The sequence below is a fragment of the Eriocheir sinensis genome, chromosome 29 (genome assembly GCF_024679095.1).
Source record: "Eriocheir sinensis breed Jianghai 21 chromosome 29, ASM2467909v1, whole genome shotgun sequence".
Taxonomy (NCBI): Eukaryota; Metazoa; Arthropoda; class Malacostraca; order Decapoda; family Varunidae; genus Eriocheir; species Eriocheir sinensis.
The window spans coordinates 15,130,854-15,144,926 of NC_066537.1; the positions used below are offsets into that span (position 1 = coordinate 15,130,854).

Consider the following 14,073-nt stretch of genomic DNA (forward strand, 5'->3'; position numbering starts at 1 on the left):
TCCCTTATTTGTTATTGGAGGAAAGAGTCGCTGTTTTAAAGACTATGAAGAAATATTTATGTTTTTTGAGTGTTATGAGGGTGAAGAGTTTAAAAATGCAACTACTCCCCAGCCAGGAAGTTAAATTATTATAAGTCTGTATCTTGAGGACAGAGTGGAAAATGCAACCATACAATGATATATGCTATGGTAAGCTTTAGTCAGGAAGGTTCCAAGATGGAAAATTCAACAGTGTCCCAGTCAATAACCTGCTGAAGAAATAAAAATTAAGACCACGTTCCGTGTATATAGATGGAAAAGAGAGTGGAAATGTAACCGTACGATAAAAAACTAAATACGTTTGTGTGAGTCATGAAGCAAAGATGTGAAAAAAGTTACACTGACTCACCAGCCAGGAAGTTCTGTTGTCCCTCTGAGGTGATGGCGGCCAGCTGGGCACCTTGGGTAAGACAGGCGTCGCGTGCTTCGGGCCATGAAGCCACGGCGTTGCTCGCCTTGTAGCAGATTGCTTCCTCAAACATCTCCCATCCTTCCTCACACACGGGGGCGGGTTTGGTAGTGACGGTGGTGGTAGTCGTGATTTTCTCAGGTGCCATACTACACAGGAACCTGATGAAGAGATATCATTGTTGCGAGTAATAACCCATAATAAAAATGACTAACAAAGTAATAGCAACTACAACAAAGAGGAGCAGTACACTGAAGTGATTCAGAACATCAGTTCAGCCAATGTTCTGCTGCCCGTACTGGTCCTGCTACTGTGATCAGATTAGATATCTAGCCTCTTCCATTCAGACTCAAAACCCAAATCCAGGTTCGGGTTAAACCCAAAACTAGGTTTCGGCAGTGCTGGAAAATGTAACGTCAAAATCTGCCCTTTATTTTAAACAAACATGGACGTGCACGGAGCTATGTATAGCCCCAACAACCTTGCTATACGGTAAGGATAGTTGTCCACGTGTTTGTATGCATCTGTGTGCGTGAACAACCACTATGTGACCTATATACAATGAACTGCGCTTTGCACTGGCTGGTTGTTGAAATTCCCCCTCTCCTCGCTCACCAACACACCACTTTTAACCGATTATTTGCGATTTTGAGCACACATCTAGTTTTCAATAGGAACCAACCACTCATACTAAGGGTTTAGAGCCCTCTGACACATCAGGGTACGTTGATAATTAAAGCAAAATATGAGAGGTAGTGAAAATAGTTATCAAATTGACCGCCCGACAGGAACCCAACTCAACCCACCTCCTGACCAACATCACGCCAGAGCACTCGGTTTCACTGCGGCATTGTGATCGGCTTTGGGGTTTAGGCGCTAAACGGAACAGCTCAGGTCACAGACACTCAGGACCCAGAAAAGGATCCGCTTAAATCGCTGCCCTGAAGACCACCTAGCAACGCGGACTCTAAAATACCCCTCTAAAGAGAGGCTCAAAGATGAGCTCCGGGAGGCAGCATGAGCCAAACAAGGTGACGCCACTATAAACACTTGCCTGCTGACTTGGCTGGGCCGACCATTAGGTCCCACCAGGAAAGCCTGCCGGCGCAATAGGCCGAGACGTAAAAAAAGAAAAAAGGAAGAGGGGATTATATGACCCAGGGCAACGCAACGCGCGAATCCGGCACTAAATCCCAGTTTCATCTCATCTCATTATACTCACTGCCTGGCCTCGTAACAGTGTTCGTCGTGCCACATATAGTCAACCTTCTGGCGCATCTCTACGCAGTCCTCCCTGTTGCCAAATACCCACAGAACGTCTCCAGAGTTGTTGGGTTGATCGTCATCCCAGCTGTGGAAGTGAATTCTTATGAACTACAGTACTTCCATTTGAAACTGGCCGGTGCTGAGTCAGCCCGCCCGCACCTTGCCACACCCTGAACACCTCTCGCTTCCTCTCATATGTCAGCTATTTACTACCTTTAAATTAGTTTAATTAAATAGTTGGATAATCAGATAAGGTCATATAGTGTTAAAATTGTTTCATTTTTAGGATAATAAAGATTTTGTATAAATACCAAGACACTTGACAACGTTGAAATACAACGGTGTCAAGTGCCGTGTTATTTATACAAAATCTTTGTTATTTTCCTAAAAACGAAACAGTCTCAACATTGTATGACCTTATTTGATTATCCAATTATTTAATTAAATTCATGTAAAGGTAGTAAATAGCTGACATATGAGAGGAAGCGAGAGGTGTTGAGGGTGTGGCAAGGTGCGGGGCGGGGCTGACCCCGCAGCGGCCAACACCCCACCGGCCAGTTTCAAATGGAAGTACTATATTCAGTGACATTTATACTTATATCCATAAAACTGAACTGAAAATAGTTAAATAATCTGTGATATGGCAAGCTGTTAACAATAGAGGATCCACAAGAATGCACACACACTAAAAAAAAAATCACAAAAAAGGAGACCGGGAAGAGGGCCGTTGGTGTGCCTGTGTGATCGTTGTCACCTGGCGTAGTTGTATTCCGAACCGTCGGCCCAGCCGTAACTATGGTCCTCCTTCAGGTCATTGAGGCCGATCCACACACTCTGGCTCAGCATGGCTGGAGGCGAGGAGCACAGTTGAAGTTAGATTAGTCAGAGGAGGCGGAGAAATGGCGCCTATCGCATTATGGGCCTATCGATGACGCTTCCTACTCACTAGTTATGGCGTCCTGCTGTGTTTGGCTTGAGATGGTGGCCAGGGAGGCGCCCCGTTGATTGCAGAAGGATTGGCCCGCATCCCAAGTCCCAGAGGCATCAGTCAACAGGAAACAAGTCCGATCGATCAACGTCCAGCCCTCGGAACACTCGAGGACGGCAGGGAATGGTGCGGAGATGGACATGGCCGCCAGAGCAACCACCAGCAGAAAAGAGAACATTACCATGGCTCCGTTGGGGTGTCTAGGTGATCTTTTTCATACAGTGTGCTGCCTCCCAGTTCCACAACATACGTATGTATGAATATAGTGATGGTCTTTAGGATGAAGTCAAGCGGCATTACCGGAAGTTATCACATCAAGGATGTGGTTACCAGAAGGTCGGATGTTGGAAGAGTGTGACTTTACTGGGCAGATATGTAAAGGTTATAGTCGTCTAAAGGTCAAGCTGGGAGAGTGATCTTGGATAATCCTGCTGTTTGTGAATCTGTGCATGTACTGTGGCTCCCAAAACTATCTTCAATGAGATGTGTGAATGCTTTCATAATAAACAGTATGACACATGTTGCCTGACCACTTGTTTTGGTAAGGTTGATCATCGTGTTTAGCAGTCGAAAGTGCTACTGTTAATAAGAAAATTGTCGCTACCATATGACTGCAAACATTCATCGACATCTGTGTGCCACCTCACCCAAAATGGTTCAGATAACATAGTCCTTTATGTCAGACTGTACAGTACCTGTTATCATGTATTCAATGTACTGTTCTTTTATTTTCCTTTTTCTTATTCTTGTTTTGATTTGAAGCGGCATAAAGGCGATGCAGCTGAAGGAGGCTGATAGAGAAAGTCTGTGTCTGTGGAAAGAGTGAAAAAAAGGAGGTACTTTAACGGTACCATGGTACCGTTAAAGTACCGGTACCTTTTTCGGTAACCAGTACCGAGTAGTACCGGTACTACTCGGTACTGGTTACCGTTAACCCCTTGACTGCGGATTTCCTACAAGACCTCACCAAGCTACAGGAATGGAACAAAAAGTGGCTGCTACAATTCAATGAAGAAAAATATAAAGTCCTGCATTTGGGAGCGGATATCCAGCATACCAATACCACATAGGAAACATTCCACTATCCACAACAGAGGCAGAGAAAGACCTGGGACTATATTTTACCAGGCTACCAGTGAGGGCAAAATCCGTGCCAATCGCAGCGGACGGGCTAAAGTACCTGAACCCTAACGGTACCCATTACCGCTACTGTAATAGTACCGATTGGATTCCAATACCGGCGCTTAGTGACGTGCTCGCCAGCCATGCCTGTCTGCGGAGTGTGGAGATAGTTAGGCCTTGCTGTGCTGAGTCGCTGCCCGTCTTCCCGCCATTTTGTCCTGCGTTGTTGCTTCGATCCTCCCTCCCGCCTCCATTATTTTATTAACTTCTCTGTTAGATAATTCTTCATGTCCGATTCTTTTTTTTAAGGTTTGCTAATATATACTGTTATTGTTATTAGACTACGAGTTTATCCATAATAACTATATGCTATTTTTTTTTCTTCGAAAAAATAAATATTCACTTCATTCAGGAGAGAGAGAGAGAGAGAGAGAGAGAGAGAGAGAGAGAGAGAGACTCATTAATCCACCATACACAATAAAGCATAAACGAAACAGAGTTTGAATCCCTTGGCGAGGATTTTTGGATATGAAGAATTATATATATATATATATATATATATATATATATATATATATATATATATATATATATATATATATATATATATATATATATAATGCATACTTAGACAGATACACATGTAGTAAGATCAATAGCCAGGTAGATAGATGAATAGATAGACATAATGAATACTTAGACAGATACACTTGTAGTAAGATCAATAGCCAGGTAGATAGATGAATAGATAGACATATAATGCATACTTAGACAGATACACATGTAGTAAGATCAATAGCCAGGTAGATAGATGAATAGATAGACAGATAGACGTGTGGTAAGATCAACAGATAAGTATTGCATATTTAGGCAGACAGACGAGTAGCAGGACAAGACGTAGAAGGTTAGGCAGAAAGGTAGTTGTTTAGTCATGTAATAATTTATTTTCGCTTTAACATAACTGGGTACGTGTAGAGCTTAGCAATATATTATTCGTCAACAAAAATGACGATAAAATTATATAATATTGACAGTAGTCGACAATAGTACAACATTATAGATATTGAACTTATTTAAGACTAAATTTCTCTGAATATTCTCTCTCTCTCTCTCTATATCTCTCTCTCTCTCTCTCTCTCAAATATCTGGGCGCGTATCCGTAAAGCTTATATACAATTTTGTATGATTCATGACTTCGCGCAAGACTCATTCACCCGCATTCCAGCTCTCCCTGTTTTTAACAGTAGTGGAGGCAGTTAAAGGAACACACACAAAACAAACACACAAAAAAAAGGAATCTAAGATGCTCCCGTGAAGAAAAGAAGTGGGAGTGGTCAAACTCTGTCAGATTCATTAGTGAGAGTTGTCAAATATTTCTAACTCCAAAACCAACTGCAGCATCTCAACTGTGTTTTTTCGCCTTCGTTTATTTCCACATACTGTGCATCACTTCCAACTTTTTTTTCTATGCTTGTCTTATACACAAATACCTAGCTATGCTGAGGCTGCGATGACAGTGGAGAGAGAGAGAGAGAGAGAGAGAGAGAGAGAGAGAGAGAGAGAGAGAGAGAGAGAGAGAGAGAGAGAGAAGGATAAGATAAAGTCGACATCCATTTTTTATACAGTGCCGGTGGTAAAGAGGCAAGCAAAAAGTGAAGACCCTGAATGTTTCATAAAAAAAACTTAAATATATAAATACATTTGTGGAAGACAAAATATAAAGCGGAAGATAGAAAATACGGTAAATATAGAAGCGGAAGAGAGAAAATAAAAAAGTGAAACACCGAAATAGAAATAAATAACTGAAAAATGAAATAAAAGTAAAAATAAAAGAAATAGCAGAATGGAAAAAATAGCAAATAGATATAAAACACGCTAAATAAATAAGTGGAAGAGAAAAAATAAAGAAGCAGAAGACTGGATAAAAGCAAATAAGTGAAAAATATATGAATAGATAAGTGAATAAATATGATATTGAAAAAAAGAGAAAGAAGTGAAGAGCCTGAAAATAACACCACCACAAACAAAACCAGTAACAGACACGTAGCTCTCAGTCTCTCTCCATCTCTGGATATCACGTGAGGAATAGTGATGGATGCAAGCGTGGCAGAGCGATCATTATCAGGACACGAAGTTAAGGCAGAGAAAAACTTATCAAGGAGAGACCGATTCCAACCTGGTCTCTCTCTTCTCTCTCTCTATCTCTCTCTATCTCTCTCTCTCTCTGTCTCTCTCTCTCTCTCTCTCTCTCTCTCTCTCTCTCTCTCTCTCTCTCTCTCTCTCTCTCTCTCTCTCTCTCTTCTTTTCCTCCCCTTCAATCCTTTCTTCCCCGCTTTTGACTCCTCCCTCTTTCTCCCCAACCCCTTAATTCCCATACCTTCTCCCCTCTCTGTCTGCGAATCATCCCCTACCACCTCCTTCCCATCCCCTATCTTTTCCCTTTTCCTATACCTGTCTTTAGCCCAATCCTATCTTTGTTTCCTCTTCTCTCTTCTACTCCCCTCAATCTGTCTCACCCCCTTTCCTGTCTCTCCTTTTTGTTTCCTCGTCTCTTCCTCTCCTCTCCCAACGATCTCCCCCTTCCTCTGTCTCATCCTCTCCCCTCTCTCTTCCCTCTTCTCTTTTTCCACTCCTCTCCATCTATTTTCCCCTCCTCTGTCTCTCCTCCCTTCCAATCCCCTCTTTGTTTCCTCGTCTCTTCCTCTCCTCTCCCAACGATCTCCCCCTTCCTCTGTCTCATCCTCTCCCCTCTCTCTTCCCTCTTCTCTTTTTCCACTCCTCTCCATCTATCTCCCCCTCCTCTGTCTCTACTCCCTTCCTCTCTCCTCTTTGTTTCCTCGTCTCTCTTCCTAAAAATCGGACAAAATGGTGGCCGTTACGTATTCTCTTGAATGTGGTTTCTATATATATATATATATATATATATATATATATATATATATATATATATATATATATATATATATATATATATATATATATTAACTGATAATTAATTGATTAATAGATGCGTTAATTTGTATTATTAGAATAGATATAACCTTCAAAGAGTCATTAGTGGTATGAGAGGCTATTTTTAGTTCAAAATAGGGAACCCTTGTTGGCAGATCAAAGTACAGTTCATATTTTTCTTTTATCTCAGCGAGATTTTAACAACAAAGAGTAGGTGCTTGCTATAGTCCATAACAGAAGATAACCAATATTCTACTGTATTATTTCATATTACAGTGTACTGAGCAACTGCTGATACGGTGGCTCCTGCCCCCACGTGCTTCGTAGCCTCTACAAAACCTATTGTCCTTCTATGCCCTTTTAAGTAGGAGGAATATGCCCAGAATCGTCCAGAGTGGAGTTTTTAGAAAAAGTTTGAGAGAAGAGTTCAGCTTTAGAGATAGATGAAACGGCAGTGTTGCCGTCAGGACTGAGGAGTGGAGGGAAAGATGAAGAAGTGAAGTTGGAGGAGACGTGAATGAGAATGTGACCTCTCACTCACTTTGTCGTAGTTAAAGGACTTTGGTACCTTACAAAGTTTTAAAAAACTAACACTGTATACATGCTTTGTATTTTATAATATCTAAACAGTAGAGTTTTGTACTTTTATGTAAAGATTGTGAAAAGATTGAGCAAAGAAGGTTTACTCACCGCAGTGAAATGATCACTGTATATGCACTGGCACTTACGTGACAAATACTATGTGTGAATTAGTGATTAGTGCTGTGATTCTGGAGCAATTGTTACAGTCATCAAGAAACAGTGACTTAAAGGTGTCCTTGCTTTAAGGGAGCTGTAACAATTATTTCCAATCAGCACTTGTAGAACGTTTTGAGTAATACATTTTTGTACACCCACATATTCCATATATACACAGTTAGGAAGCAGGATTAACAGGCAACGCTTTGAAATATATTTTATTTGCGTGATCCACCCCAACATCAGCAACAGAACTGTCAAGGTTCATAGAGATGTTATCTGATTTGAAAACACATTTATGAGGAAAATAATATTTCTTTAATGTGTCACGTATAGCAAGGGTTATCAAGGGAGATCTTTTCCACCAGCCACTCGACAGCGAAAAAAATAAATATCATAACTAATAGCATTAGTTAAATGAAAATATATATGAACCTGGGTACTGTTGTTACACCTGATACTATTATTTAACGCTATCATAATTAAAAGCAGAGGAATCCAGTTAGTTAATGAATATAATAAATATACAATCAAGTATAATGTCTCGGTGACTGTAGCCCCATTACAGTTCTTTTTCTATCATTGCTGTGTCAGACGTGGCCGATGGTGTGGCTCCAGTGTGGCTGGCAGGCTGGCATGCTGGCAGGCTCGTGGGAAGGACACGGGTCTTACTGGGGGGGCTTTTGGCACACGAACCTGTTGATCAAAGGCGTGTGAAGGACTTAAAATATACCAATGGTAAATGCCGATGTATTGTAAGAAAGTAAAGAAACTAAGTAATACCTTGTATGCATATAACGATACAACGTTAACAAAAAAAGGCATAATATTAGAATATAGAAAGAAAATGGAAAAAATATTCATAAATAGAAGATAGAATATAAATTAGGACTTTAGATAAATGACAACCAGATTATGTAGTTAACAGAGTTAACACATCAGGCAGGCATGTAAAAAAAAAAAAAGAATTTAAAGAAGGGATAACTTAGACGACAGGACAGTGAAAGTCAGTTCACTAGGCGAAGAAAATCATGAAGCAGGGGACACTATGGAAATGATCCCCTGTAAAAACACGCTACATAAACAAAAACAAACAACTCGAGGGCTTACAGTCTCTCCATGGTGCACAGCTCGTCATTCCACATGTAGCCATCCTCAGGCCTCACCTCGACGCAGTCCTCGCCCACACCAAGAGTCAGGTAGGCGTAGGAGTTGTTGGGCTCACCTTCCTCCCAGCTGCAGGGTGGTGAAGGGAAAACAAGCACACTTAACAGACTGCTTTGAAAGTTTCTTGACCAAAACGCGTGTTTGAACTTTTGGCTGGTGCTTACACCGATGTGCAGGAAAACTTGATTATATAGCTGCAGGGTGGCTTCGTGATGTCTTGAGGACCCATTACATGCTTTCAGTAGCGTCAGTTTGGGGGAGCAGCGAGGGCAACCGCCCCCCACTTTGTTGTACCCCTAAACTCAAAGGCAGTATAAAACGAGATTTCTGATTCTCAGAACTGACCAACATGCACCAAATTATTTCGAGCCTAATGGCAAATAATGGCAGACAGAGAACCAGGTGGGAGTGGCAGAGGTGAAGGACGTTGGGGAAGCGCTTAGTTGTGCAGTGAATTAGTAAAAGCTAAAGATGATGATGGTGATGATGGTTTCTTACTCACTTGGTGTATCCGGGCTCCGTGCCGTCCGGCCAGGTGAAGGTTCCCTCCTCCACCTCGTCATTCAGGCCGATCCAGGTGTTGGCGGTGAGGCGTGCTGAGAGAGGCGACAAAGAAGAGATTGAGTTAGGTTCAATGGATGTTTTATTCCTCTTTGTGCCGCTGGACTCATGTTTTTATAAAGGAAGTTAAACCTTTGTTTTTTATAGTACACTGACCCAAGTATGTATGTTTTTAATAAACATACGATAGAATATACAAGACTGTATAGTTGATGGAATCTGTCATCAATCTCCCTTCCCCCACAATCTTTCTCGATCAAGGATTTGCTATTTTTAAGAAAGTATTCGCAAATAATTCCGTGTGTGCCTATGAGTTTTTAGTAAAAAATTCAAGTTGCCTATATTATGATCAAGAGCGTGTTTGTGTCTTGAGGACGAAGGGTGAGAAATGCATTCATTTAAAATAATATCTACGTTTGTGGGAGTCAAGAAGATGGAAAATGCAACACTGACCCAGTAGTCAGTGTTGCATTTTCCGAAGAAATTGAAATTAATACTTTGTTTTGTGCATCGAAATGGAAAAAGTTGAAATGTAACCATACGATAAAAGGCTTACGACTGTGTTAGTCACGAAGCCAGGATGTGAAAAAATTTCCACTGACTCACCAGCCAGGAAGTTCTGTTGTCCCTCTGAGGTGATGGTGGCCAGCTGGGCGTCTTGGGCAAGACAGGCGTCGCGGGCTCTGGGCCACGAAGCCACTTCCTCGCTCACCTTGTAGCAGATGGCGTCCTCAAAAATCTCCAACCTTCCTCACACACGGGGGCGGGTGTGGTGGTTGTGGTGGTGGTAGTCGTGGTGGTTGTGGTCGTGGTGGTAGTGGTGGTGATTTCTTCAGGTCCCATGCTGCACAGGAACCTGGTGCAGGGGAGGCGTGGTAAAGGTTAAGAAATGCCAAAAGAATTATGATAGATAACAGAAAATAGTAGCAACCTCGGAAACCACACCACGAGTCATGCAAAGCACGCAACACGTGCGTCCGATCCCGAGTCCCACAATATCATCTCATTTCCTGGTACTCACTGTCTGCTCTCGTCACAGTGCTCGTCGTTCCACATGTAGCCAACTTTCCCGCGCATCTCCACGCAGTCCTCACTGTCGCCGAACAGCCACAGAACGTCTCCAGAGTTGTTGGGTTCGCCGTCATCCCAGCTGTGAAAAAGAAGGCATAATTATGAACTATTCAACGACATGAATCCCATATCAATTTATCTTCAGTATAAAAAAACTGGACTGAAATAAGAAAAATATTATAGGTGGGAGAATGACTGGGAAGGAGACAGGGAGTGATCGTTGTCACCTGGCGTAGCTGTATTCCGAGCCGTCAGCCCAGCCGTAACTATGGTCCTCCTTCAGGTCATTGAGGCCGATCCACACACTCTGGCTCAGCATGGCTGGAGGCGAGGAGCACAGTTGAATTTACATTAGTCAGAGGAGGTGGATAAATGGCGTCTATTGCGTTATGAACCTAGCAGTGCTGATTTACCACTTACCAGTTATGGCGACCTGCTGTGTTTGGCTCGAGATGGTGGCCAGGGAGGCGCTCCGTTGGTTGCAGAAGGACTGGCCCTCATCCCAAGTCCCGGCTTCATCAGCCAACAGGAAGCAAGTCCGGTCTATGAGCGCCCATCCTCGGGACACTCGAGGCGAGGGTATTCACGGACAGCAGGGAATGGGCTTGAGAGGGACGTGGCCACCAGACCAGCTAGTATCAGGAGAGAGAACATCACCATGGCTCCGTTGGGGTGTCTTGGTGAGCGTGTTCGTACAGTGGGAGTTGTGTGCTGCCTCCCTGCTCCTCGAGGGTTTATATACTGCCCTTCCCGCTTAACCTGCCCCTCCACAGCTGTCCAGCCGCCATGTCCCCTCAGCTGTTACCTAATGGCTCGAAAATTACGAGCTTTTGGTGGCGTGTTGACACATTAAGCATTCAAGAGCAACATCTGTGTGAATTTAGTGATGGTCTTTGAGAATAAGTCTTGCAGTGTTATTTGAAGGTTATGGTAATCAGATGATCAGAGATTGGGAGATCTTTTTTTTTTTTTTTTTTTTTTTTTACGGGGCAGATAACTTGGTTGTATTAGTTATTTGTTAATCTATGTTCGTACTCCTAGACTAATTCACGAAGCATATACCTGAAGTAATCATCTCAAGGGTACGGTCGACAGAATGTCAGTTTGTGGGATTGTAACTGTATGGTGCAGGAATATTCGTTACTTTGTTGATTGTGAATAAAAATAACTTCTCTTAGAATTGGCAACGAAACATCACCCCAAACAGTCACATCCAGGTTACAGTCGCCATAGAGTCAAAGACTGAGACGGCGTTCGTACGGGCGGAAAAGTTAGCTTTTTAATCTAAAGACGTGCTTGGATTACACAAGAAAGCGTCATTAAAATGAGTCACATCAAGATTACTTTGTCAAAGAGTAAAAGTAACAAGATTTCTGTCGACAGGATGTCAAAGGTTATGAAATTGCTTTGGATCTGAGTGTAAAGTTTGATTATTTATTTGTGTTGTTTGAGTAAATCTGTTGATATTAGAGAAGCATTATCAACGAATATTAACAAATTCTGAAGATTCAAGATTTAGACGCCCAAAATACAAGTTGATTACAGAAAAAAATAGGTACTGTATGTTGGAAGGTGCGGGTCATTAAATGTATATAGATTGTGCTGCGATCGTTTCCTGTGTTGTCTCTCTTCCTCCCACCATTACTCTCTTCGACGCTCTTTTTTCTTGACTCTCTTCCCTTCATTCTTTGCTCAGTCAGACAGTGTGGGCATACGCTCTGGGGCGCCTTGCCTTACCCATCTCTTACAGGTACCATCCGTTAATTAAGCAGGGTCGACTTACGGGCAGCGTGCCACGTGCCCGTAGAGCCGGATAATAGTAATAGTAATAATATTAATTATATTAATAACAGATAATTCGAGAATCATTCCCTACAATTTATAAACACTAAATACAGTAGGCCATTGAACGAATATTATAAGAGAAAATAAAGTAGATTTCCATCAGATCTTCAAGGCTTGGCACCAGCTAATGTATTAAAGCAATAAGGGCGACGACAAACGTGACTTTGAGGCTGAAACTGGATAAATGTTTGGCCAATATTGACTCATTAGCGCTGTTCACCTGCACACACACACGCCTCACGCCCCGGTCTTGGCTGGTGGCATTCCGAGGGTTTTGAGCTCAAGAGGAAACTAATCAAGTGTGCAAATATCAATATGTCACCTTTCAACCCTTTCACTAGCGGCCACCTGTGTAGGGGATAAAATATTGAGGTAAAAACTGTTTATAGATCGGAAAAATAACGGTAAATATATGTAAAAAACGGGAAAGTAGGTAGGTAGGTCTGTAGGTAGTTAGGTAGACAGACAGACAGACAGACAGATAGGTAGATAGGTAGGTAGTTAGATATATAGATAGACAGACAAATGGGTAGATAGATAGGAAGTTAGATAGAGAGGTAGGTAGGTAGGCAGGTAGTATGTATGTATGTATTTAAGTAGGTAGGTAGGTAAGTAGGTAGGAAGATATAAGTAATAGCTATAAAGTTACTGTAAAAAAATGGCAGATTGATAGATTAATATATAGGTAGGAAACAGGTAATAGATAAGTATATAACAGGAAATAAGTAGGTACATCAATAGACAGGTAGATAAATGGAGATAGACAAATAATGAATATTTAGACAGACGTGTACATAAGAACATAAGACATAAGAACGTAGGAGTCTGCAAGAGGCCGGTAGGCCTGTACAAGGCAGCTCCTGTGAACCTAAGCTCCCGTGAATCTAATCCCACCTAATATCACTGTCCATGAATTTATCTATTTTTGAATGCGACAATTGTATTGGCACTCACCACATGGCTGCTCAACCTATTCCACTCATCCACCACTCTGTTAGTAAACCAGTTTTTTGCCTATGTCCCTGTTGAATCTGAATTTATCCAGTTTAAACTCATTACTACGTGTCCTACCCGGTTCTCTTACCAACAAAACCTTATGAATATCCCCGTTATTAAAGCCCATCATTCATTTATAAACCTCGATCATGTCTTCACGCATCCTTCGCCTTTCTAGAGAATATAAGTTTAACTGTTGGAGTCTTTCCTTGTATGGCAAGTTTCTTAACCCCTGAATCATCTTAGTCATCCTCTTCTGCACCGATTCTAACATTTTGATATCTATTCTATAGTAAGGTGACCAGAACTGAACCGCATAATCAAGATGAGGTCTAACTAATGCTAAATATAATTTGAGGAAGACTTCGGCGCTTCTGTTGCTTACGCTCCTTGAAATAAATCCCAGCACCCTGTTTGTTCGATTCCTAGCTTGAATGCATTGTGACCTTGGACGGAGATCAGAGCTCACTAAGACCCCTAAATCCCTCTCGCACCCAGACCTGCTTATGGGAGTGTCATTTAAGCAATAGTTATGTGAGGGGTTGTTCCTACCTACACTCCGAATACTGCACTTCCCTACATTGAACTCCATCTGCCATTTATCCGCCCAGTCATACAATCTGTTTAGTTCATCCTGGAGAATACTAGTGTCCTCATCCGACTCAATTACTCTACTGATCTTGGTGTCATCTGCAAACTTATTGATATCACTACTAATTCCTATATATAAGTCATTGATATAAATAATAAACAAAAGTGGACCTATACCGAACCTTGAGGGACCCCACTCGTAACACATCCCCAGTCAGATCTTTTACCATTGATTTGCACTCTTTGCTTCCTATTGCTAAGCCACTCCTTGACCCAGTTGAAAACTTTACCCTCTACTCCGTGAGCCTGTAATTTAAGCAGCAGTCGT

The 14,073-nt window shown here is 41.9% G+C and overlaps 1 protein-coding gene across 11 annotated transcripts in view; it reads right to left on the reverse strand.

Annotated features, from left to right (window-relative positions):
- LOC127005120 (macrophage mannose receptor 1-like) overlaps positions 1-14,073 on the reverse strand; it is a 39,161-nt gene that overhangs the window by 6,176 nt on the left and 18,912 nt on the right. For 3 of the 11 annotated variants that reach the window (XM_050873705.1, XM_050873701.1, XM_050873694.1), the window contains exons 6-7: positions 8,625-8,750; positions 7,719-8,210 (exon numbers count right to left, since the gene is read on the reverse strand). The exons of 1 other annotated variant lie outside the window; for it this stretch is intronic. In XM_050873705.1, the coding sequence (XP_050729662.1) occupies positions 8,183-8,210; positions 8,625-8,750 (154 nt within the window). In that variant the 3' untranslated portion in view covers positions 7,719-8,182. Of the gene's footprint in view, positions 1-388; positions 610-1,670; positions 1,800-2,468; positions 2,563-2,660; positions 3,008-7,718; positions 8,211-8,624; positions 8,751-9,183; positions 9,278-14,073 lie in introns of those variants that run through there. 7 more of the 11 variants (XM_050873704.1, XM_050873696.1, XM_050873703.1 and 4 more) reach the window with 5 other exon arrangements.